General features: G+C 40.8%; 2 protein-coding genes across 3 annotated transcripts; both read right to left on the bottom strand.

Moving 5' to 3' along the window:
- Window positions 1–832: 832 nt before the first annotated feature.
- Window positions 833–12,986, bottom strand: alox5a (arachidonate 5-lipoxygenase a). Its single transcript, XM_015944367.3, has 14 exons — window positions 12,604–12,986; window positions 11,722–11,920; window positions 11,556–11,637; window positions 11,369–11,491; window positions 9,589–9,695; window positions 9,340–9,512; window positions 4,849–4,995; window positions 4,569–4,769; window positions 4,412–4,498; window positions 2,312–2,490; window positions 2,041–2,162; window positions 1,674–1,774; window positions 1,368–1,538; window positions 833–1,242 (listed from the first exon to the last, which is right to left on the bottom strand). Exons 1-14 carry the CDS (start codon window positions 12,751–12,753, stop codon window positions 1,063–1,065), a joined length of 2,022 nt encoding a protein of 673 aa, XP_015799853.1. The 5' UTR covers window positions 12,754–12,986; the 3' UTR covers window positions 833–1,062.
- Window positions 12,987–16,193: 3,207 nt separating this feature from the next.
- Window positions 16,194–20,675, bottom strand: slc25a16 (solute carrier family 25 member 16). 2 transcript variants are annotated; one of them, XM_015944370.3, is made up of 10 exons: window positions 20,483–20,675; window positions 20,004–20,143; window positions 19,617–19,709; window positions 19,397–19,530; window positions 19,077–19,140; window positions 18,865–18,986; window positions 18,715–18,778; window positions 18,478–18,640; window positions 17,187–17,255; window positions 16,194–17,060 (listed from the first exon to the last, which is right to left on the bottom strand). In XM_015944370.3, exons 2-10 carry the CDS (start codon window positions 20,101–20,103, stop codon window positions 16,904–16,906), a joined length of 966 nt encoding a protein of 321 aa, XP_015799856.3. In that variant the 5' UTR covers window positions 20,104–20,143; window positions 20,483–20,675; the 3' UTR covers window positions 16,194–16,903. The 2 variants fall into 2 exon arrangements, with proteins under 2 accessions (XP_015799856.3, XP_015799857.3); XM_015944371.3 differs by having other exon boundaries at window positions 16,894–17,060; window positions 17,191–17,255.
- Window positions 20,676–24,447: the final 3,772 nt, after the last annotated feature.

Here is a 24,447-nt window from a genome sequence, read left to right as displayed (position 1 = left end):
GTTGTATTTATTTTATCAGATAAGGGTTTGCTTCGTCCTCTCGTTTGTAATTTTATGCAATTTACACAGTTTCTTTTTAGATAAATGAAATAATTTTTGGCTAAAGTCAGTTTTCTGGAGATGGAAAATAAAATTAGGATCATGTAGGACGACTTTTTTTTTGTAACGTTGTTTTAGATTCAACTCACAGGAGCGGGCTCCTGGAAAGTTTTGATAAAAATCGAGACCACCTGGAAATAAAAGCATAAAATACGATCCTCACCGCTCAGATTTGTGGTCTCTGCATATCTGGGAAACTGATCTTTATTAATTTAGTGTGACTTCCATCTTTAATAATATGATTTTTCTTTATTATGTTTTTTTTCCCAGCCAGCTGCTGAATCCGATCTCGTTTGGGACTTGTGTAACTTGCATAAAAGCTACATTTGTTTACTACTGACTGGGCTTGAACATATTACGACTGTTGCCCCGTCTTATATCATTCCACATGTTCGTCTGTGAAGTTACTTTGAGATGGTGACTGTAAAGAAAAGAAAAGCAACAAAAAAAGTTATTCTGTTTTTATGAAAATTGTCGATGTGATTTCAGTTTGTTGCGGATTGAGCAAATAATGTAGAATTAAAAAGAACCAAATAAAAATTGAGTCTTTTTTCCAGTTCGTCGTTCTTTTTGTGTCCTTTTTGTGAAAATTCTTGATTAGTTTGAAGCTCCATTATTTGTTAGATTACAAAAAAAGTCCAGGCTTTTATGCAAGTAATTCCGTTTATTTTTCAGTCAGAATTTGTACTAACGTTTAATTGTGCTTTCAAAGCCTCATGAGGCCTGCAGTTAGATGTTTTATATTAAAAATGCTCAGCTTTAGCTTATTATGCAAGCAAATTGTAATTTCATCTTCAATCTCTTTCATAGCAGAAACAAAACCCATCCTGCCTCTGATCAGACTCGGCTAGTGAAACAAGCGAATGGTGATGAGGAAAACAAAGGAAAATGTTTTCAGCAGATCCAAGTATCTGAATCACTTTGAAGTGGTTTATTTTTTTTAAACATGAAGAGTTTCATTCCTCAAACAGCAACACTGTTGGGGATTTTGTCAGGGGACATGTTGTAGTATGGCAGCTTCTTTCCCTCGTTCCTGCCCTTGATGAAGCCGGTTATCTCTGACAGCTTCTTCCTGAACTTCTCCATGGCCGCCTTCACCGGCTTCTCGATGAAGTGTTCGTCAGGGTACATGCCCAGGTAGAGCTGCAGCCAGAGAGACGGTTATTATCCAAGAGGCTAAATGAGGTTTCAATAGGTTTAGAGTGTGTGTGTGTGTGTGTGTGTGTGTGTGTGTGTGTGTGTGTGTGTGTGTGTTCGTTCTACATTACCTCATTCTCCTGGTACTGGCTGAGGGCCCAAACGGCCCCCAGGTGCCAGCTGGAACGACCACGATCCGGCAGCGTCTCGATGATTGTGTTCACGTTTGCCAGGCCCTTCTCCTGTGGGGGGGGCTTCCTCATGGTGGATGGAGCATTGGGAATCCAGGAACACCAGTCATACTACACCAACACATACGTCATGGAAACGTCAGGAAAATATGAAGACGGCCTGTTTTTCTGCTTGAAGACTTTCTTTCTTCACTTTTATTTGTTAGTAAAAATGCTGAAGGCGTTGCTCATGTTGTTGTAACCTACCTGCCCAAAGTTCACCGCTGCATGCTGGGCAGAAGCCGTGAAAATAACAACGGTCAAGTACTCGATCAGCTCGTCAAGTGATTTCAGGGACTTGGGAAACTCTGTGCACAGATTGAAGACGTGGAAGTGAAGGTTAATCCTTGTGAAACACTCTTCTTTTGCAAGCGATGCTGAAAAAAGATCCTTGCTCAAATGATGGTAAAACACAGGATGACCTTACAACATCACTCAGCCTTTTCTGAGCCAGACTTCTAAAGCTGGCTCTCCAGAATCTCCTACTTTAAACTCAGAGGTGAATAACTACTCTCTGTTGGATGTGAGGACTAGAAATGTGTTTGTTGAGATGCTGACAGGAAGTAGTACCTACCACAATGATCAAAATCCTGCATGCCGAAGCTGCAGGCGTCTTTAACAAAGGCCTGGATCTCCTCGTCTTCCCTCACCCTTTCATCGCTGTTGTAGTAAATACTCACCACATCAGACACAAAGCTGCCCAGAAAAAGAAGACTGGTGTCACAGAGGAAGTTGGTGCTTTCACTTCTCTGTTCTTGAATTGCTGTTGCACAGCAATTAACCCAGCAACTTCCTCTAAAACCTCCATCAGTGAGGCAGACTCTTCAATTTGAGCTGCTGCTCACCTTTTGGTGGCGTCCCACACCTTGTAGCCATCATCTCTGTAGAAATAGGTGGGCAGGTCCTCCTCGCTGTCTACGCCGCGACTCTTGATCGCATCAGGGAAGCAGAGAGACCTGAAGGTCAGATCCTTTGTGGCCTTCTGGATCAGCTGGACATGACCACCTCCACCTGTTGCATTGGCCTACATGAGAATAAAATGCATGGAATATCAGCTCGTTTGGTGACGGCTATTATGGTTTATAGTAGGGATGCACCGATAATACTGCTGCTCTGGTCGGTAACTGATATTTACAGATTTTATATATTAGACTAGAAATCGAGACCAACTGTAGCAGTAGCAAAAGATTTTCCTCAGCAGGTCGATCTAGCCGTGCACCATTGTAGCCTCAGCAGATCTACCATTGTCTTGGCTAAGTTTTGTCCAGGCCAATCACAGCACTCAATGGGCTTTGCACCAAGTCAGAGCTTTTCCTTTAGGACGGGAGAGCTGCCACAAAGCAAAACAATGGCGTTGGCTCAGGAACGGCGCTTGTTTGACGCATCCTTTATTTGAACAGATAACGGTACGTCTTCGATGGTATATGGCAGACTGCCCTGTTGACTGATTTTCCTCGCTATGAAAATGTCACATTTTGATTGGTCCAAGCACTGTCCAGTTGCGTGAAAGACAACCATAAGTTCCACCCCACGACCGAGTTCTGCACTCTTCTGACGCAGTGTAGAAGCAACCACACCAACTAAATCACTTCTCTTCTTTAGACAACCCCACAATCATGTGCTTTAACCCTATCACTGTCACGTGACCACCACCATGTGACATCAGAGAGATACTGATTTGTAAAAATAGGCAAGGTGGCTATGTTTATGTAGCACATTCATACACAGAGGCGATTAAATGTGCTTTCCAGGTGTAAGAAAAAACAATGAAAACCTAAAACTGTATATTTTGAAATCAAATTAGTATACAGAAATAAAATTAAATTAAAAAAGACGTTAAAAGAGCAGTGACAAAATTACATTGGTCAATATTGATGTAGATATTGTGCATCCCTAAATTTTACGGTCATTTTTAAATGAATTATAATATTTTTTTGTTGCTTTGACTTATGTTTAAAGGGATGTGCCCCTAAGTGAAATTCAGTCTGTTGCCACATTCCCCAGATTTAGACAAGAGGTAAAACGCATCATTCTTCTAACCTGGTAGTAATCTGTTAGCTTTAGCTTAGCATAAACATTGTAAGTGAATGGTAATAGCTAGCATTTCAAATGAAAAAGTCAAGAAAATTGCTGAATAATGATCCTAATTTTTCTGGAAGACCTCAATAATCATATTGACTGCAAGCTGAAATAAATAAGTAACACAAAGGAATTACAGGAGATGGTTTTTACTTGGGTAAGCTACTGCTGCAAGGCAGGACACAACCCAGCAGCCCCAAAACCTGTCGTTTACTGTCATTAGGTTTAAATGTTCTAAATGTTATACATTAAACTCGGAAGTGACAACATCTGCCAGACATCGTGTCACTGTGTCATGTCCTTGTGCCTAGCAGCGCTGGCTTACAGTGGTGCTAGCTGTTACCATTCACTTTCATTGTTTATGCTAAGCTAAAGCTAACAGAATACTGCTAGATTTGGAAAAGGGCTGCGCTGGTTACAAAATGCTTTTACCCACTTATCTAACTAAATTTCACTTTGGGTGGAACATCCCTTTACTTTTACATAAAATAATCTGTAAAACCAACAAATGTTAAGTTTTTTTCAGAAATGTTAAAAATTTTACACTTTATCAGGGTTAATAGTTTATTTACCAAGAAAACTTTCGATTATCTGCAGCTAGATTAAATTACAGCTGACACTGTTGAATCTGAAAAGATAATAAAGTGACTTTTTCTTGGATAAAAAAAAATAAATGCTGCTTTTCTATTCTCAGGAACCATAGAGGCCAAAAATCAACTTTTCAAAAAAAAATAATTATATTAAAAACAAATAAGACTGTAATCATACTCTGATATGGAACATCACTCATTCATTTGCACCATTGCTTTTTATATTTTTCTGTTTTAAATATTTTTTGTGCTATCCTTTTTGATCAACAAACTCACCTTGTCAAAGATCCCATGCTCACAGATGAGCTGCTCTCTGGCCTTGGTGTTGATGGCGATGGTGAAACGAATGTGTGGAATAAGTAGCTGTAAGAAAAAAGAAATTAGTCAAACCACCAGTCAAACACTGAGTCAGATTTAATGAAACACCCTTTACCTTAAACACGGGGTGAACGGCAGGAAGCTGTCTAAACATGGCGATGGCAAACACCTCTGTTATCAGATGTGTCCTGAGTAGGTGTGTGACGTTCTGGTGGTACTGAAAGTCAGCTGACCGGACCCAGATCTTAGCCAGCAGCCAGTCATATTGACCATCAGTGGGGAGGAAAATTGGGTTTTTATCTGGATTCTGGCCAAGCTGAACAAAAACAAGCAGAGTTCAATAGAAAGCACAGAGAAAAGCCATGTTTTCATCATTAATTGTCGCATCTCTCAACCTGTATGGCTATGGGCAGGATCTTGTTTTGCACGCCCTTGTAGAGCAGACAGATAGGAGCCGCCAGGTACTGAACCGTCTGCGGGTCTGTACAGTTTGCACTGATGCCCTCCAAGATCTCAAAGTCCACGATGTAGAGGTTACCTGCCTAAAACCATTCAAACTGTGCATCAGTTACACAATAAGAGACACACTATTGATCTCTAGTAGAATGAAACCAGCATGTGTATTTTGTCCTTAAAGGTGTAATATGTAAGAATTGAGTAAGCATGACATCCTGTGGTCACATTTGTTTACTGCAGTCTATTTTAAGAACAAACGAGTGATTCTCCTGAGTTTCATGGCTGTTGCTAGCAACGGCTCAGCTCCAGGTTTTAGATGACGAGCAAAGACGAGTCATACACAGTAAGTTGAGGAGTAGTATACATTTGTAGTGTGTAATACATATTAGTAATACAGTAGTAATATACTGATGATGAGTAATACAGTTCGCTGTAATATCGAGGTATTGGTAGTTTAAAAAATAGCGTGATATTTTTAGAGCTGACAATTTTTTTTTCTAATTTACTGTTAGAATTGTTAGCTCAATGTTAGCCTCTAGCTTTCTTCGTTTGATATTAGAGTGAATCTAAAAGATGCCGTGGCTTCCTAGAGGCACAAGAATTAACTTCTGGGTTGCTCCTGTTACTGGTTTAGGATCTTTACAAAATAATGTTGCTTTTGCTGCCCAGTGTCATTATTCTAGTCCTCCAGCCATCCGCTCTACACTAGACACCACCTGAACTCCACTTCCCAGCATTCCCTGTACCAGTTTCCACCTCTCCACGTCATCATGCTCACCATTTCAGGAAGTACCTCACAACAATGAAGTTTTTAACAAAAACACTGATGCATCTCAGGAAACACCATCAAACTCTCTCTGTTAGGAGCTTGCAGGCCACTTCAGAGGGAAGGTACACACAATCAGATGCAACATTTTATCCTCTCACAGTGACATGGTTTTATCGAAATCTGAGTGTGTACCTTTACCAGAGGAAACACTGGACAGTTTTGTCCTGGTTGAGGCTGAAACTCTAGATAAGGTTTTCTCTTTTAGATCCAGTTCCTACTTCGTTTTTTAAGCCGTTTTATGAATATTTTAGAGATGAGATTTTAACCATGATGAACTGTTCTCTTCAAACAGGGGTCTTTCCTGCTGCCTTTAAAGGGGGCAGTGGTGAGGCCCCTGTTGAAGAAGAGAAACTTTTAGTGATTTTAACAACTTCAGACCGATATCTAACTTACCATTGTTAAGTAAAATTTTAGAAACGCTTGTTTTAATACAGCTTAATGATTTTATTAATGCACATAATGTCCTAGAGAAATTTCAGTCTGGTTTTAGAGTAAACCACAGCACTGAGACGGCCCTGTTAAGAGTTTTGAATGACGTAAGAATAAATTATGATGCACAGAAAGTGACAGTTCTGGTTCTACTGGATTTAAGCGCTGTCTTTAACACAGTGGACCACAAAATTCTTTTAAACCGGTTAAAACACATTGGCCTCTCTGGTGCTGTCCATAAATGGTTTACTTCGTATCTCAATGACAGGACTTTTATGGCAAGTCTAGATACCTTCTGTTCCAAGACCTGTGAGATTACTTGTGGTGTGCCCCAGGGTTCGATTTTAGGCCCAGTGCTTTTTAATCTGTATAAGCTTCCACTTGGTGGCGTCATCGGATGACACAGAGTGCAATTTCACAGTTATGCAGATGATACACAGTTGTACATCTCTGGCACCATTGGATGCCCTTTTTAATTGTATTTCGGATATTGAATCCTGGATGTCAGAAAACTTTCTCCAGCTTAACCGGGACAAAACCGAAGTTTTAGTCATCGGTCCTGAGACCCAGAGAGAGAAACTTTTTCCAAAGCTACAGTCACTAAATATTAATTTGTCTTCTCAAGTGAAGAACCTGGGTGTTATTTTTGACTCTGAGCTAACTTTTATTCCCCACATTAATATTACAAAAATTGGTTTTTATCACCTGAAAAACATCGCCAGAGTCCGCCCCTTTCTCTCTCTGGCCGATACAGAGACGCTGATGCATGCTTTTATCACCAGTAGAATTGATTACTGTAATGCCCTGCTTTCTGGTCTTCCAAAAAAAAAAAAAAAAAAGAGTACCTCAGTATTACAACTCCTACAAAATTCAGCAGCTCATGTCCTGACTAAGACCAGGAGGCAGGAGCACATTAAATCACTCTTAAACAAGCTGCATTGGCTTCCTGTATGTTTCAAGATTGATTTTAAGGTTCTTTTAATGGTTTTTAAATGTCTTAATGGTCTTGGGCCTTCTTATCTCTTAGAACTGCTTCATAAATACGAGCCTTCGCGGCCCCTGCGCTCCTCTGGCAGCCATCTCCTTGTCATTCCAAAAGTCAGGACACACTACCAAGGCGAGGCATCCTTCCAGTTTTATGGCACTCACCTCTGGAACAATCTGCCAGAGGATCTCAGGGCCGTAGAGAGTGTTCTTGTTTTTAAGGCCAGGCTCAAGACTCGACTTTTTAGTATAGCTTTTAAGTGATTTTGATCTATTTTAGTCAGTTTTTACCTTTTTATTTATTTTTATTTTAACATATATTTTATCAGTGTTTTATTACTTACTACTCTTAATTAAATAACACATATTTTCTTACATATTTATTTTTACTTGCAATAATTATTAGTTTTAACTAGTCTTAATAATTTGTAGTACAATATTTTATAAATGTAATTATATGTTTCTACTTGGTCATCTTTTATCACTGTGTTTTAGATTTTTATTTATCAGCTGTTTATGTTTAATTTGTTTCTTAACTGTTATCTTAGTCTCATTAGTAAACTAGTGTTTCCTCTGTGGGGGCCGGCTGCCCCGGGGGCAGCGGTGGGCTGTGGCGGCCGGGGTGCTTCCCATGTTTACTCTTGCCAAGGCTATTGCTGCCAATCTTGGTGCCCCCGGTGCAGTTGGCTCCTTTGATGGCGTTTTCGTCTTCTTTGTATCAACTACATCTGCACTCAGCCAGCTGCCCTTTCTCTATTGTGTGTGTGTGTGTGTGTGTGTGTGTGTGTGTGTGTATGTGTGTGTGTGTATGTGTGTGTGTGTGTGTGTGTGTGTGTGTGTGTGTGTGTGTGTGTGTGTGTGTGTGTGTGTGTGTGGGCGTGCGTGCGTGCGTGCAGGAGTTTGCATCTGCTTGGGACGGGATTGAGGGTGGGAGGAGGGAGAAACAAAGGGGATCTCTTATGTGAATCTGTGTGGGAGGGGTGGGAAACCGACTGCTGTCTGGTTGTTTTTAATATTGTAAAGCGCTTTAAGCTGCATTTGCATGAGAAGTGCTTCATAAATAAATTTTGATTTGATTTGAACAATCGGGGCTAAGTCATTGCTCTCTGTCCGTGGTCTTAGCATTCCCAGTTCGGATCGGTTAACGGCGTCCAGCACGGTAGTGTGTTTTTGAGTTGGTTTAACTTTTACTTTTCCAGCGCGTCAGCTCACTCCCTCACGTCGCGCACCTAGAGCTTCCATGTTCACCTCATCTAGTGGCTCCCTGGTCGTTACCGCCGATCCAGTTCCAGTCAGACGACCACAGCTCAACCCGTTTCATCGTCACGGCTTCTCACTCATGCTGAGCGATTCCAGAGCTCCCACGCTCCTCTACACCATCTGCAACCGTAAGTGTCCTCATTTTCCTTCGTTTCTCGGTGTCAAACTACAAGTTCCAATGCAGCAGCGTACGCTGGCGCAGACTCACCAACCCCTCGGGTTCACAGGTTGTAAACATTACTATGTCCCTGTTCAGCCTATCTGAAAGGAAAAATACAACACCCTAGTCGGCTGACAAGGAAATCTGTTTTAATGTAACCTTCCTTCCAACACGATTGAGACATTAGACTGTTTTGTGATTATTTCACTTTAAATTTCTTACTTATTGTACCTTTAAAATGGGATGGGAGGTCAAATAATTTAAAGGGGGTATGTTGACTTTTTGTTGAGTTATAATAGTTATAATGTCAATATAATCTGTTTATGAAACTCTGCACAAAGTCCCTCTTACGCAATTTCAGCAGTTTTTATTCTTGACTGTTTCAGAACCTTCCAGAATGAGCCATCTCAGTAACTTTAGGATAACAAGATGGAGTTGGCCACGCCCACCCATCCCCACCATGGCTGCTATATGCTAAGAAGCTCTGATATCCAGGAGGGGCTTGAAGTAACCGCTCCAGCAGCAGCTCTCATTTGCAGGTGAGAGGTAGTTCTATGCTACCTTCTTGGTTTGTGGCATCACAAATGGGGGCTTTTTGACACAGCTTATTTTAGGCATATAATTCCCAAAACCAAACACCGACAAACATATGGATGGCTTGATCTAATTCCCATTGGAAGTGTTTATAGAAGCAGTAGAGACCAACATGGCAGCACAAAAGGTGAGTTTTGCATAATGTTCCCTTTAACTGAACCAGAAAATTTCAACCTCCATTTCCTGCTCCAGGGTCATTTCCCTCTCCAGACTGACGGAAACCATCTCATGAGTGACAGGGAACGTGTCAGGGAGTTTGGTGCACTTCCTGATCAACACCGGGTTGCAGCCATTCAGAAACTGATACCCAAACATGAAATCTTCCTTCCAGTGTTGCATCACATACTCTGAAGAAAAACAAAATACAGAAAATAAGTTCAGATGACACTATAAAAAAATCTAATTAATGAATGTGGCACTGACCTGAGATTGTGTTTTTGATTCTCACAAAGATTTTCTCAAAATCTCCAAAGTCACTCCACGAAGACTGGAACATGTGCATGAACCGGTTCACACACAGGTTCTCTATTCTGAAAAATCACCAACATTACTGTTGAATTAATCATATTAGTCACAATTAACATTAAAAAATATATTTTTGCTACCTGAAAATGAATCAGAAATCTGGTTTGTATCTTACATTACGCTTCAAACATATGCAAAGTAGGGGAAAACTTTAATTAGTAGGAGTGTGTATTGGCAAGAATCTGGCGATGCGATATATAAATCACAATACGATACATCGCAATACTAAATGTCAGACAATATTTGCAATTTTTAAGACTGAATTTAATTGGAAAACTCAGGCCAGACGCTTCCAAGACACATCCAGCGTTTTCATGAGATCTCATTGTTCAGTTATTTGAAGATGGTAAAATCTGCTGCCACCTAGCTGCTGGAGTATGAATTGCACCACACAAAAGAAATACAGTAAACATATTTGGTGTGTTCTTGCTGTGTTGAGTTTCTAATTCCATCTTTCAGTTCTTTCTCAGGAAAGGTTTATTTACCTGCAACGTTTCGTTTGCGGCGGCAAACATCATCAGGCTGACGCCGATGGTGGCGTCACTTCCTTCGTTTATCCGCGGGCAGCAGAGGACGTTGTCGCCCTCTGCTGCTGCTGCCTGCTCTCCGATGATGCAGTCCCATGCGCGATGTGGAGTCGTTTACAAAATCCCATGCAAACTCTGCAATAAAACATTCATGGGAGAAACCGGACGCCAACTCAACACACGAACAATAGAACATAGAAAGGAGTGCGAGAAAGAGGCAAGTCGAAAACACACAAGAGCAACGAAACAAGAAGCAGAAAGCACAATAAAGAAGTCAGCCGTAACAGATCACTGCACAAGAGAAAACCATGTAATGGACTGGGACAACACACGGATCATAAACACCGAACAACAAAAATACAAAAGATGGATAAAGGAAGCTATAGAGATAAGGAGACGTGGATGTGGGACCATGAACAGAGATGATGGAGTTTACTCGTTGGATTGCGCATGGGACTGCATCGTCGGAGAGGGGAGAGCGGTCAGCAGAGGGCGACAACGTCCTCTGCTGACCGCGGATAAACGAAGGAAGTGACGCCACCATCTGCGTCAGCCTGATGATGTTTGCAGCCGCAAACGAAACGTTGCAGGTAAATAAACCTTTTCTGTGTTTTAAAAAGAACTGAAAGATGGAAATACAGTAAATGTTTGCATGTAAAATCGATTCACCGCTTTTAAATATTGATTCAGTATCATAACACAAAATATTGCAATATTTCAATGTGTCAATATTTTCTTCCATCCCTAATAATGAGAATTACATTTGTTTTTGTATAAGTGTGTGTGCACTGCTCACAAGGGTGTGTATTTTACTGCATCTCCTTTGAAGTAAATCATTAATGTTTGTACAGCTCATTTGACATCTGATACTCGACATCTGAAGCCGCTCTGTGACCAATGGTTTTGCACTTGTTTTGTTATTGTATTTTTTAGAGAACTCGCTTCTACCTGAAAGCACAATGCAAATCTCTCTGCACACACACATTGACACCTGTGCTGTTTATTTTTTTCCAGGTAACTCTTGATCAGGAAAACAAAGGCAGACATTGAGGTGTTATCATCTGACTGTGGCTTCCTGGAGGCTTTTAGAAAGCATCAGCTGGCTTCACTGGAAACCAGTTCTGTTATTCAAACCAGATGGCCGCACGTACGCCTTACTGTAGTTGAGGATGAAATCGACTCCTTTCTCGCTGTCAAACTGGATGTCTCTGGGCAGGTCTCTGTGTTTGTTTGAGTCGATGCTCATGGGAATGCCCGGCTGCCACTCCTTCCACCTACAGACAGCCATAGCTGTTAGAAGCTTCATCCTCTTAGATTATAGGGAGACCTTCAGCTCACCTGATGGTTTTTCTCCTGGTGTCTAACTCTTTCTGTCTGTGCTGCTTCACCAGGCTGGTTTTATCATCCTGAGGCAGAAAAGCTGCAACAGACACACAAAAATAAAGGCTGACCTGAAGAGATTCAGACAGTTTATTCATTCAGAGACGAAAGAATCCACGACTACCTCGTCCATCCCGCAGCACCACTTCCTTGTCATCCACCAGCCAGCGGAAGCAGGGGAACTCCACGTAGTCTCCATCTGGGGTCTTGACTGTGACGTACCTGCAGTACCAGTCGTCCTGCATCCAGTATTTCTTCTTCTCGATCTTCACCAACACGATGTCGCCCAGGTCCTCGCCAACTCTCACGTCGTAGGAGTCCACCTGCAGTGTGATTGGTAGCTACTGTCATTAACACTTTACAATAGAAGTCCCTTTTGTAACGTTACTTAGTGCTTTATTGAGCGTTAATAAACTACTGAATAAAGTATTAACTGCTTAATATAAAGATGTTACCCTCTTCTTTTATGACATTTGAACTGATCTGTGACTCATTTAAATTATTTAATCCGTCACTCAAATAACCTTTAGATATTTTTGAAGAATCTAAAAAAGTTTACAAAGCAGAAGGTTAAGCCTATCAAGTGAATTTGACCCTTATTTAATCCTATAAAACATTTAAAACTGGATTCATTTCATTTCATATTTATTCTTATATAGTCCTGATTTTATTGTTCATCACCTTACTGCACAAAATGCAATATTTGTCCCTTAACCTGAAAATTTAAGAAATGAATGCAGTGTTACTGGATTTACATAACAGTTACTGGATTTATATTACAGTTACTGGATTTATATTACAGTTACTGGATTTATATTACAGTTACTGGATTTATATTACAGTTACTGGATTTATAGCACGTTAAGTGCTGTATATACAGTTATCATTTTACCATGAGAGGACCAGTGGTTTTCTCATGAGGGTTTTGTTGGGATAAATAACACTTCTCCCTTCTGCAACTGCCAACTAATCAGCAGATCTGAACATAACTTGCGATCCCACTTACCGCCCCCCTCTCAAAGTCGTTGTACAGAGGCTTGTCGAGCAGCGTTCTCTCGCTGCATTTCTCCGAGCCCACCAGCGTGATGTAGACGTAGTCATCAGTCCCTGCGAACCACTGGTTCCCCGTGGCAATGGTCACCGTGTAATTTGGCATGGTGGCCACAAAGAGATGAGAGGAACCCAAAAAGTCTTCTATAAAGATTTGTGGCAAGGAAAAAACAAAAATTGTCTTTTTACCCCCACCTGAAGCGTCTCACTTCTCTCTTTGTCTTGCACCAACACCAAAGTGGTGTGTAATCAGGTCAGGGGAGGAACACCACTAACTGTGACCTGCAGCTGATGTCACCATCTCCACCTTTAGACTGAGTCCCGTCTGTGTCGTCAGACAGGTCGATACATAAATATGTAGCATCAGAGGGGAAAAGTAACAAAAGAGCCTTTCAGAGGCCAAGAGGAAGTGAGCCGCACCCTGTAAGTGGTACCAAAGGAAAAGCAGGGCTAACCAAAGAGCCAGGATGTTTCAGTTAAATTAAATCAATGTCACATTATTTTTTTAATTGATTTTTTTCATCTCGTCCAAACAGACAAGAAATAACAGATGGAGATGAGTCAGGTGGTGGAAATGAAGCGAGCGGCGGCTGCAGAAACACCAACACGCTGCATTTACCAGTCAAATTTGTGTGTGGCGTCAAACAACAGCAGGCAGTGTATTCCTGTTCCAGTCAAATTCATGCAGATGCATCAGAGAGCCCTTCAGTGGTTTTTCTCCATAGAGCTTTAACTTTAATGTAACCCAAAGAGGACAAGGCCGCTTCACATTTAGACTAAACTGAACTCATCTGAAGAACAATGTCTTTTTCTAATTTATTTTGCAAGTACGAAAAAGCATAGATACCCCGATTGGAGAATGAAATTTCATTCAGACACCGAAGATAAAACTGAAAAGATACATCTAACAAAACCCGACACAGAAAGGATCTATGTGTACATAAACGTCTGCATTTTAGCAGCAGGAGCAGGGTAGATATTAGGAGTACACTTGCAGCACTGATAAATAACAGTCAAATATCGTAATTCCCACAGAAATCAGTAAAGTTTTTAACATCCAAAATGACTGCAGATGGATAATCGTAAAGATGTTCAAATCTTTATTCTGTTCCTTAAACTGTAGCTGCCAATCAAATCAAACGCCTCCAGAATATTCAGTAAATAAACAAAATATTATTGTTTTAATTATTTTTGTAATGATTGCTGTATTATTTTTATTTTATTAATTACATGTTTAATCAACTATTTCAGTTTGGCTTCAAACTCCCACTTATCCATTTCCTCTAACAGCCATAAATGCACCAGTCTGTGTGCGTTTTCTTCATGTTTTACTACAAAGATTAAAAGAAATATTTTCAGTTTGACCAAAACCTTTTAAACTCTAATTTTCCTAAAAACCGCAGCTCCTGTGGGATATAAAGCTACTTTTTTAAAAGAACTTTTAAGCGTGTTTATGTTTTGGCACTAACATGTACTTTGGCTGACCTGTAATTATTCAAATGAGGATAAAGGAGAAGCAGAAGAAGGGAAACAATCCGTCTCTGATGGATATTTGATGTGAACTGTGATGGGAGGCTACAGCTTAATGCTAGCTCCATTTGGATGTTTCATAATCTAATATAAAACTTCTGCTTCCTACTAAAATCCATATTTACAGGTGCTGGCCAGTAAATTAGAATATCATCAAAAGGTTGAAAATATTTCAGTAATTCCATTCAAAACGTGAAACTTGTACATTATATTCATGCAATGCACACAGACCAATGTATTTCCAATGTTCATTACATTTAAATTTGATATTCATAAGTGACAACTAATGAAAACTCCAAATTTGGTATCTCAAAAAATTAGAATATTCTGAAAAGGCTGAATATAGAAGACACCTGCTGCCACTCTAATCAGCTGATTTACTCAAAACACCTGCAAAGGCCTTTAAAAGGTCCCTCAGTCTTGTTTTGAAGGCACCACAATCATGGGGAAGACTTCTGACTTAACAGCTGTCCAAAAGACAATCATTGACACCTTGCACAAGGAGGGCAAGACACAAAAGGTGATTGCTAAAGAAGCTGGCTGTTCGCAGAGCTCTGTGTCCAAGCACATTAACAGACAGGCGAAGGGACGGAAAAAATGTGGTAGAAAAAAATGTACAAGCTCTAGGGATAACCGCACCCTGCAGAGAATTGTGACGACAAACCCATTCAAAAATGTGGGGGAGATCCACAAAGAGTGGACTGCAGCTGGAGTCAGCGCTTCAAGAACCACCACGAGGAGACTCATGAAAGACATGGGATTCAGGTGTCGCATTCCGTGTGTCAAGCCACTCTTGAACAAGAAACAGCGCAAGAAGCGTCTCGCCTGGGCCAAGGACAACAAGGACTGGACTGATGCTGAGTGGTCCAAAGTTATGTTTTCTGATGAAAGCAAGTTCTGCATTTCCTTTGGAAATCAAGGACCCAGAGTCTGGAGGAAGAGCGGAGAAGCACAGAATCCACGTTGCATGAGGTCCAGTGTAAAGTTTCCACCGTCAGTGATGGTGTGGGGTGCCATGTCATCTGCCGGTGTTGGCCCACTCTGTTTCCTGAGGTCCAGGGTCAATGCAGCCGTCTACCAGGAAGTTTTAGAGCACTTCATGCTTCCTGCTGCTGACCAACTTTATGGGGATGCAGACTTCACCTTTCAACAGGACTTGGCACCTGCACACAGTGCCAAAACCACCAGCACCTGGTTCAAGGACCATGGTATCCCTGTCCTTGATTGGCCAGCAAACTCGCCTGACCTTAACCCCATAGAAAATCTATAGGGTATTGTGAAGCGGAGGATGCAATACGCTAGACCCAACAATGCAGAGGAGCTGAAGACGACTATCAGAGCAACCTGGGCTCTCATAACACCTAAGCAGTGCCACAGACTGATCGAGTCCATGCCACGCCGCATTACTGCAGTTATTGAGGCAAAAGGAGCCCCGACTAAGTATTGAGTGCTATACATGCACATTCTTTTCATGTTCATTCTTTTCAGTTGGCCAACATTAGAGAAACAAACATTTTTTCATTGGCCTTTAGAATATTCTAATTTTCTGAGATACCAGATTTGATGTTTTCATTGGTTGTCACCTATAAATATCAAAATTAAGCGTAATAAACATCGGAAATACATTGGTCTGTGTGCATTGCATGAATATAATGTACAAGTTTCACGTTTTGAATGGAATTACTGAAATATTTTCAACCTTTTGATGATATTCTAATTTACTGGCCAGCACCTGTATATTCATAGTCATTCTAATGCATTTGCATCTACTCCCCTATAAAAATGCCCCAAAGTGCATTAATCACTGACAAAGAGATAAAGTCTAAAATGAAACGTCATGTGTTGTTCAGATATTTTTAGCTCTGCAAACATGATTTTTCACTGACAAACAAATCATCTTCTACAAAATAATAGACTTTCCAACTCTGATTAACACATTTTATAGCAACAGTGCCACCCAGTGGTAACAAGGTGCTAAATCTATGAATGAAATAAAAGCTACAGTGCCAATTCCCCTCCAGATGTGTCAATAAGCATCTTTTAATGTTAGAGCTGGACATCATTCAAAATCAGAGCCACGGGCTGAACATTAAGTGCAAATTAACCGACATAAAAAGGGAACACTTCTATTTGAAAACAAACTTTGAGTCTACTTAAGACCTAAAAAAGCAGAAATCAGCTGATATACAGATGAGATGCGTTTATGTTAAGTTGTCAAGAGGAAGGTCCCGACTAAATCTAAATATTTTATCACTTTTGCCATCAATCAGCAAACGGACACGAGCTCCAACATGTTGGCAGAAAGAAAAACAACTAAATAAATCTGTACAAATATAGAATTCTGAAGTAAATGTAAAATATCTATTTTTCACAAAAGAAACAAAAATGCTTTCTTGCGCTTCTTTGATCATTTTAAACCTTAAAATTTCTTTAAATAGCAAACAAAGAAAGCTAATTAGTTAGCTTATGCACATTCAAGAAATGTTTTGGTGCCGCCAGCATAACGAATAGAAAACACCACAAATTTATATAAAAAAATAATAAAACTTTTCAGTGATGATGAGTTTAATATCTGGTGTGAGGAAACAAAAGCCATTCAGGGTTCAGTCGTGGATTTCCTCCGTCATAGCGGACTCTCTGGCACTGAACTCGAGAAGTGTGAGACGTACCGAGAGAGTTTAAGGTCGCTCCAGTAAGAGAACATGGAGGCAGACCTCAGCAGCAGCCTAGTTCAGGTGGAGGACCTGCTTCATGAACTCGTAGGTGGTGAAGGCCATGGCCTGGGACGGGACACAGCGGATGTAGTTGAGAGAAAGGCCTCTGTACAATCCCCTCCTGATCCCATACTGCTGGTACACGAACTTTAAAGTCTTGATAGGTGATCTGTTCACAAGCAACATGAACAATGTGTTTCTGGAGTTATTTTTTTCAGTAGGATTAATCATAAAACAACAAAACATGTTTTAGTTATTAACTAAATTTAAATACTAGAAAAGTAGCGACACTTACCCACATTTATCTGAGTCAGGAAGCACGGTACCCAGCTGCATTCGTCTCCTCGCCACATCCAAAGGATATCTAAAAAAATACATCAACGACTCAGCATAGTCGTCCACAAACCCAGCAACTCTGGGTCTCGAGTAGGGTTGTCACGGTGTGAAAATGTAACCTCACGGTTATTGTGACCAAAATTACCACGGTTTTCAGTATTATCGTGGTATTTTTTTTAAACGTGTTACATTTTCACACAACTAAATAAACCCTGTATGTCAGGAAATATTGTCATCAGTTTGTGTCTAAATTTTGACTAAAATGTGTTATTTTATAATTATGTTGTTTATTTGTTTACATTTTTCCCTTTAGTCTTTAAAATACCAATATTTGCCCATAACTCCTTATTTTTTGTCGGTTTGATGTCATCATTTAAAAATATTAGATCAGATGATACTCAGTACTCAAGTAGCCTTCTAATCAGATACTTTTTACCCTTACTTGAGTAATAAACCCTATATCAGGAAAATATTGTCCTCGGTTTGTGTCCTTCCAGTGAGCTTTGCAGATGTGGGAAAATGTCATCAGGCAGTAATCATTGTTAAATTCATAATTATTCTCGGAGAGAGACCAACTCTTATCTGCCCCTGGGAGCCCCGTAATGCATAGCGTCATTTCAACATGGCGGTGTCCTCGACACGGTTTATATGCAGGTAGCGGCGCTGCGGCTGCTTTATGTAGCGACTCGTTGCATTCTCCCTCAACCCAAATCCTCGGATCACGCATTTTAGCTAAAACGCTAACGTTAGCTTGCCTTGCATTGACTGTAGAGTTGTGGGTGATGGTCACGCAGATGTGTCATGAGATTTGAAGTGTTGCTGCCTTTCACAGACACTTTTTCTGCACGTGCTGCAAACAGGATAGCCGTCTTCTATCAGCTGTCCCTCGGCATTCTTCAAATATCCAAAAAATGCCCGTACTTCCGACTTTGTCTTCTTTGAGGGATAATAAATGTCCTCCTGACCGCTGCCGTCTCCTCCTTTGGCCGTTATTTCAGCTTTAGCTTCAAGAAAGTTTTGGTTGTAAACAACGAAGCGCGCAACTTCATCAGATGATACGGTGGCTGGTAAGGGTCACCGCGCCTACACCGCAGCCACGGTAAACCCACCGAGATAATACAGTTTTTTAAAAACAAGACGGTTATTATTATTGTCAACTTTTTTTACCGGGGTTTACCGCTACACCGGTTACCATGACAACCCTAGTCTCGAGATAGAAATGTTTCTGATCCTTGGTTCACAAAACTTACGAGGCGGTCTGAGCGAAGGCACCGGCAACCCCTCCACAGAGCAGGTTGATGTGGGTTTTCAGAACGAGCACATCAGGATTGTCAGACGAGGGGCGTCCCAGCTGCTCCGGGAAATGCTTCAAGCCAAGACTCTTCAGGGTGCCGAAGGTGAAGAAGGAGAGACCTGGAGATGGGAGCAAAACTCAGGCTTCAAACGCGACTCTCAGATTACATCAGTGCATAAGAATCAATAATCACCTGCATATGGTGCCATTCCAATAAGTGTTGGGGACAAGCCTCGGTAAAACCCCCTCATTCCCTCCTGTACAAAAATAAAACGATTAAAAAAAAACGGCCTAATTTTTTTGATGAATATTTCTGTAGAAAGGTCATCGGATGTTGAATCACCTTGTGGATGATGGAACGGAAGACATCGGCGATTCCAGAGTAACGGTGATCTCCTGTCACCTGGAAGGCCAGCCTGGCTCGGATCACATCCAGAGGGTAGGTGCAAATCACCGCAGTCATACCTGGAAACACACAACACACGTTAAAACAATTTTAAAAGTACATTTAAACAAACATCCACATCAGTAACGATGGTCCGATCTAATCAGTACCTGCCATAGATCCTGCCATCAGGCGGTGGATGTGTCCGGAGATCCCGACCTTTTTATTGAGCAGCTGTTAATTGAATTTCAGAATCAAAACCAGTAGCATGAGATTAATGATTACACTACATAAAAGATGCATGAACATATTCACAAAAAGAGCCAAATGCTGTTTAAAACACACACACACACACACACACACACACACACACACACACACACACACACACACAGATGAAGACAGGAACAAAGCAAGAGTCTAATAAAGTCATTTTTATAACTTTGCCCTTTGAAATAATTTTCCTCAACAATAAAAGTACTCACAGTACCGTTTTATATTTGTCAAAGGCCATGAACTGAATGGCTCCATAAGGGAATATCCGGACCATCATCGCCCCATTGCCCTTGTACAAGCCCAGGATGCCTTCTTTCTTTGGAACAGCAGCGATAGTGGAAAACACTCCTGTAGGCAAAATTCACAAGGTTCACAGATGTCTGACAACAAATAATGATTTCCTGTGTTTTTTAGTTTGGAAGCTGATGTTTTACCCAGATGTCTGTAATGGGGGCTCTGGCCTTGAAGAAGGATCTTGACCCTGTCCAGAGGAGCGATGGTGGTCTTGGCACAGCATCCTGCTACCCCTAAATAGACGAATCACGACTATTAAACAAAGTTAAACTTTCACTTCACAGTGAAATCACTTTTTACAGCCGAAGGAAATGTTTAACTAGTTTATACAAATTTTATATCAAGCTAACAATAAAGGCACGCTTGTAATCTGGAGTTAGAGTCCGTGCTAAATGGTGGAAGATGCCCAACCCAAAATGCATTATTGCATACAAAGGCTACAGACTATCACTGATTTTATTTTGATATGCAAAAGCTGCATATAAGGTATGGTGAGCACGAGGAAGATAAGACGTGTCAGATTTTACCTCCAGCTACAAAAGAGCGAATCCAGTAGTAGTCTCTGTTAGTGGGGCTGCTGCTCGCCGTGGCGGGGGAGGTGGAGGAGGCAGCAGCCTCCGAGGTCATCTTCTCTGCTCAGGAATCTGCCACATCCATTCCTTTTAGCCTTCATTTAAATAAAAACATGTGGCTTAGAGCTCGCAGATATGCGTGTCAAGATAAGACAAAAATGTTGAGACTTCAGCATTTGCTGTCTGATGAGCTAAGATGAACATATTTACAGAAAACTATTTATTCACCACTTGAAATAGTTTGTCACTGCGTTACTTAAACTTGAAAAACAGTACAACGTGGGACAACACTAAAAATAAGTTACTAAAAGTAGGTTTGGTTTGTTCAGCTATGAGTTAGTCAGGATACTCATCCGTTACTGTATTAAGAGCGCCTCTACAGAAAAAAATTGTCTTCAGCGAAACCTGTCATATAACTAGCGTCATTTTCTTACAGAAGCAACCTCCGCTGGCTTTTCCAACCCGCATGGTCATTCAATAGACCCGAAACGAAAAACACAAACTGCTGTTCCATCCACCAGACCGCCGGTAACAGATTCGGTTGGAGAAAATTTCAGTTACGGCTCAATTTCGGAGAGGTTACAAAAACTGTGCCCTTCGTCGCCCGCAACAGAGCGACAGCTTCTGAACCAAAACGGACGCATGATAATGACGTAGGACGTTGGAGACGGGAGAGACAAGGAAGAGGGAGGAGCTTGTGATTGGTCAAATCTTCCCTAATAAAAGCAGTTTTGTGTAAATAACTTACTAACTTTGCTTGCTCAGCCACAGTTAATTGAGATTTTAGAAATTTTCTCACAAAGAAATGAATAAAACGGAATTAAAATCTGTTTAAACTGCTTATGTTGCTTTTCAGGAGGACTTAAATGGCTTTTTTCCTGAAAGTGTGTTTAAAATATTTTGGCTCTGCATGGGAAATGTAAAACTTTTAGTCTGCAAAATGACTCAAGTACTGGACCAAAGAAAGTGTCCCGATTGTGTCCAGATTTTTTTATTTGTATATGTTTATAATACATGGAATTAATGTGGAGGCCATGACTGTCATTTCACCCAACCCCTTGCTTGCAACACTATCTTATGAATTAGGCCGACTGGAGAAATCATTTGTTTTCTTAATTTTTAAACATTATGAACACTTTTTATCAAAAAATCCATGCTGTTCTTTAGCCAGCTATAACCCAGTTGACTCATTTGGTTGCTATTAACCTTAGCCTATATTTGTTTGGAACCAGCTAAGTGTATTTTCATTTTTTCAGGTATCACATCCAAAAATCTTGCCAAAAGTGAAGCTGACAAAATGTGCAGTTCCCCTCTCATCCACTATTCAATTTCTAAAGTAATTGAACCTATCTTTAAAAAACCAAGTGTGGACTCATCTCAGCCTAAAAATTACAGACCCATTTCTAAATTACCCTTTATCTCTAAAATATTGGAAAAGGTTGTGGCAGATCAACTCATTACTTTTCTGGAACTACACAACAGATTTGATCAATTCCAGTCTGGTTTTCGGAAAAAGCATTCAACAGAAACAGCTTTGCTTAAAGTTTCCACTGACATCATGATGGCTGCAGATAACGGGGAATTCACAGTGTTAGTATTGCTAGATTTTTCTGCAGCTGTTGACACTGTTGATCACAGCACCTTAATTAACAGATTTTGTGACTCAGTGAGGATCTCTGGAACTGGTTTAGATCGTACCTTTCTAACAGAAGTTACAGTAAAATAAACCAAATCATGTCAGATTCTACTGATCTGTTCTGTGGGGTACCCCAAGGCTCATTTTTGGGTCCACTGTTGTTTCTGCTGTACATATACCCTCTTGGACAGATAATTGATGAGAGTCTATCAGCTATCACCATCTGGCTAGAAGATAACTTCCTTCAGTTAAACTCTGAAAAGACTGAATGTCTGATCATTGCCCCTGAGAGCATGGTTCCCCTGATTAGTCTAAAACTTGGTTGTTTATCTTCTGCCGTCAAGACAATCTTAAGGAATTTGGGTGTTATTTTTGACCAATCAATGTCTCTTGAAGGTCACTCAAAAATGTTGGTGCGGAATATCTCCAAACTGCGAAGGTTGGTGTCAAAACATGAACTTGAAATGGTTCTCCATGCCTTTATCTCCTCCCATCTAGATTACAGTAACACACTTTTCACATGTTTTAAGAAAAAAGCCCTTGACCACCTTGAGTTGGTCCAGAACTCTGCAGCGAGGCTCCTAACTGGAGCAAACACAAGAGCTCACATCACTCCTATTCTAATGTCTCTGCACTGGTTACCCGTTAACTTTAGAATCCATTTTAGAATCCTGATTACAACTTTCAATGCTCTACATGGTCAAACTCCTCCCTATATTACTGAACTGTTAAATAAAGCCTTATGCTCCAACCCGAGCCCTCAGGTCTACACACCAGAACCTTCTAGAAGTTCCAAAGACCAGATACAAGAGTCGAGGTGATCGCTCCCAGACTGTTGCACCTCGACTCTGGAATGGTCTTCCTTTATCCTTACGCAGCATTTACAGTCTGGACACTTTTAGAAAACAGCTAAAGACCCTTTTATTTAAAGCTGCTTTTAACTAAACCTTTTATTTTCTTTTAATCTTTCATCTGTTTATTAAATTTTATAATTTTATGACTTTATTTTTTCTGATGTTAATCTGAGTCTGCTTTGAGATCATTTTGATTTCATGACTGTTTTATTTTGTTTTGATCTATGCGAAGCACTTTGTGATTCTATCTTTGTGATAAGTGTGATATAAATAAAATTTACTTACATACTTACTTACACTAGGGGTTGGATCCAGAAAGCAGCAAGTTCCCATTGAATCCCATGTTAAAAATGCCTATTGCACAGCAGAAATAAACATGTTTACAGCCTGGATCTAAAAACAAAATAGATTTCATTAGATTAGATTTAATATTTAAAGTTTAGTGTCATGACCACTCCAAGGGGGATGAATTGTTTTGTGACTCAGTTGTTTATATGTAATTGAAGCTTAAATGATTAATAATTAGAGGGCATGTCCTTTTGATTGAAAGGAAGCAGCTTGCTCTAGGGAAGGTCTCGACCTTGGCCTCATGTGTTAAAGCCTAGAAGGCAGAGGATGGCAGAGTCGTTGAGCAACTCTGCCATCCTCTGTTAGCTTCGGTTAACTCAGTTAGCTCCTAGCTACATCAGCTAAGACTTTGATGCATGTCAATCATCTGCTCACAGTCACGCTTTGTCATGATTCACGAGCCGAGGTGAGTGCTCTTCCTCAATAAACCATCTTTGAGGTTCTTTTCCACAGGTGAAGAGCGGAGGGGACACCAGCTGAGCTGGATTCACAATCAGAGGCTCTAGTATAAAGGGAGGATGGAGACACCACTCGACGCCGGATGATTGCTACAGTTTTGGTTAGCCCCTGCCACTCGTATTCGCCTGTTTGCTCGCTTGTGTATTCGTGATTGGATTTTTTGGATCTCTGACCTTGGATTGTTTTTGGATTATGACTTTGGACTCGCTTCTGAACCCCTGTCTGCTTTGCGCTGTTTAGGAACCCACTACCTCGCCCACTACCTTCGCCGCTAAAACCCCGGATCTTCAGGACTATGTCCCATCCTCCTCCATGGCTCCTGCCCTTCCCCTCTCCGCTTCCTCACCCACCTCACTCATTTGGACCCCCGTCCTTACTCACCTCGGCTCGCCACCTTCCCCACTGTTCTCGGAACCTGAACTCTGGACTGTCGCCTTACGGCACCCTACTCACTGGACTTACTAGTGTAGTTCCCGTTTTCATAATAAAAGGCTTTCTTTTTACTTGCCCCCAGTTGTCGTGTTGATTCTGCATGTCTTGGGTTAGACGCCTCCCGCAAGTCTTGACACACTCACAGTTCCATATTTGTATTTTTCGGAAGTGACAAAACGTATGAGACCGTCAAGGTGGCTGTGGTCGGAACTTCCCACTGGGCTTCAATTTAGCTCTTCAGAAACCTACGGACCGGTGCGGCGGACCCGGCCATTAAAAATACAGTCAATGGTTTTGAAGAGTGTTCCTGGGAAAGTGTTGAGGGATTTTGCTGCATTAAACAACTCTAATCTCAAACATTTTATTGCAAATCATGCAATAACTAGTTTTAAAACTTTTAAACCACTATAATTTACACAGTACATGGTTAGTTACAAAGACTGCTGGAGTTATTCACAGCTGAAATAAGGTGGATTTAGGGGCATGAGGAGAAATTACAGTTAATTTCCTTTTGGCTGGAATTTTTCAAATAAATCTGCAGTGATTACTGTAAAATCAAAAACTAATGGCAACGTATATGTCATAAAATAATATCTGCTCATACTGCTATGAAAATGTTGACACTGGAACTTTTTAAGACACATTGTTGCCTCATTGAGAGCAGTTGTGA

Source organism: Nothobranchius furzeri, chromosome 12, assembly GCF_043380555.1.
Source record: "Nothobranchius furzeri strain GRZ-AD chromosome 12, NfurGRZ-RIMD1, whole genome shotgun sequence".
In the NCBI taxonomy this organism is placed as follows: Eukaryota; Metazoa; Chordata; class Actinopteri; order Cyprinodontiformes; family Nothobranchiidae; genus Nothobranchius; species Nothobranchius furzeri.
Note: the sequence above shows the minus strand (reverse complement) of the source record. Positions and strands in the feature narration are given on the sequence as shown.

Coding starts and splice junctions, on each gene's coding strand:
- slc25a16 (XM_015944370.3), bottom strand. CDS start 20,103: ATGACCTCGGAGGCTGCTGCCTCCTCCACCTCCCCCGCCACGGCGAGC. Junction 18,779..18,864: donor TCCGTTCCATCATCCACAAG/GTGATTCAACAT, acceptor ATTTTTGTACAG/GAGGGAATGAGGGGGTTTTA. Junction 17,061..17,186: donor CCTGACTCAGATAAATGTGG/GTAAGTGTCGCT, acceptor GCTTGTGAACAG/ATCACCTATCAAGACTTTAA.
- alox5a (XM_015944367.3), bottom strand. CDS start 12,753: ATGCCAAATTACACGGTGACCATTGCCACGGGGAACCAGTGGTTCGCA. Junction 4,770..4,848: donor TCCTGCCCATAGCCATACAG/GTTGAGAGATGC, acceptor GTTTTTGTTCAG/CTTGGCCAGAATCCAGATAA. Junction 2,491..4,411: donor AGCATGGGATCTTTGACAAG/GTGAGTTTGTTG, acceptor ATTCTCATGTAG/GCCAATGCAACAGGTGGAGG.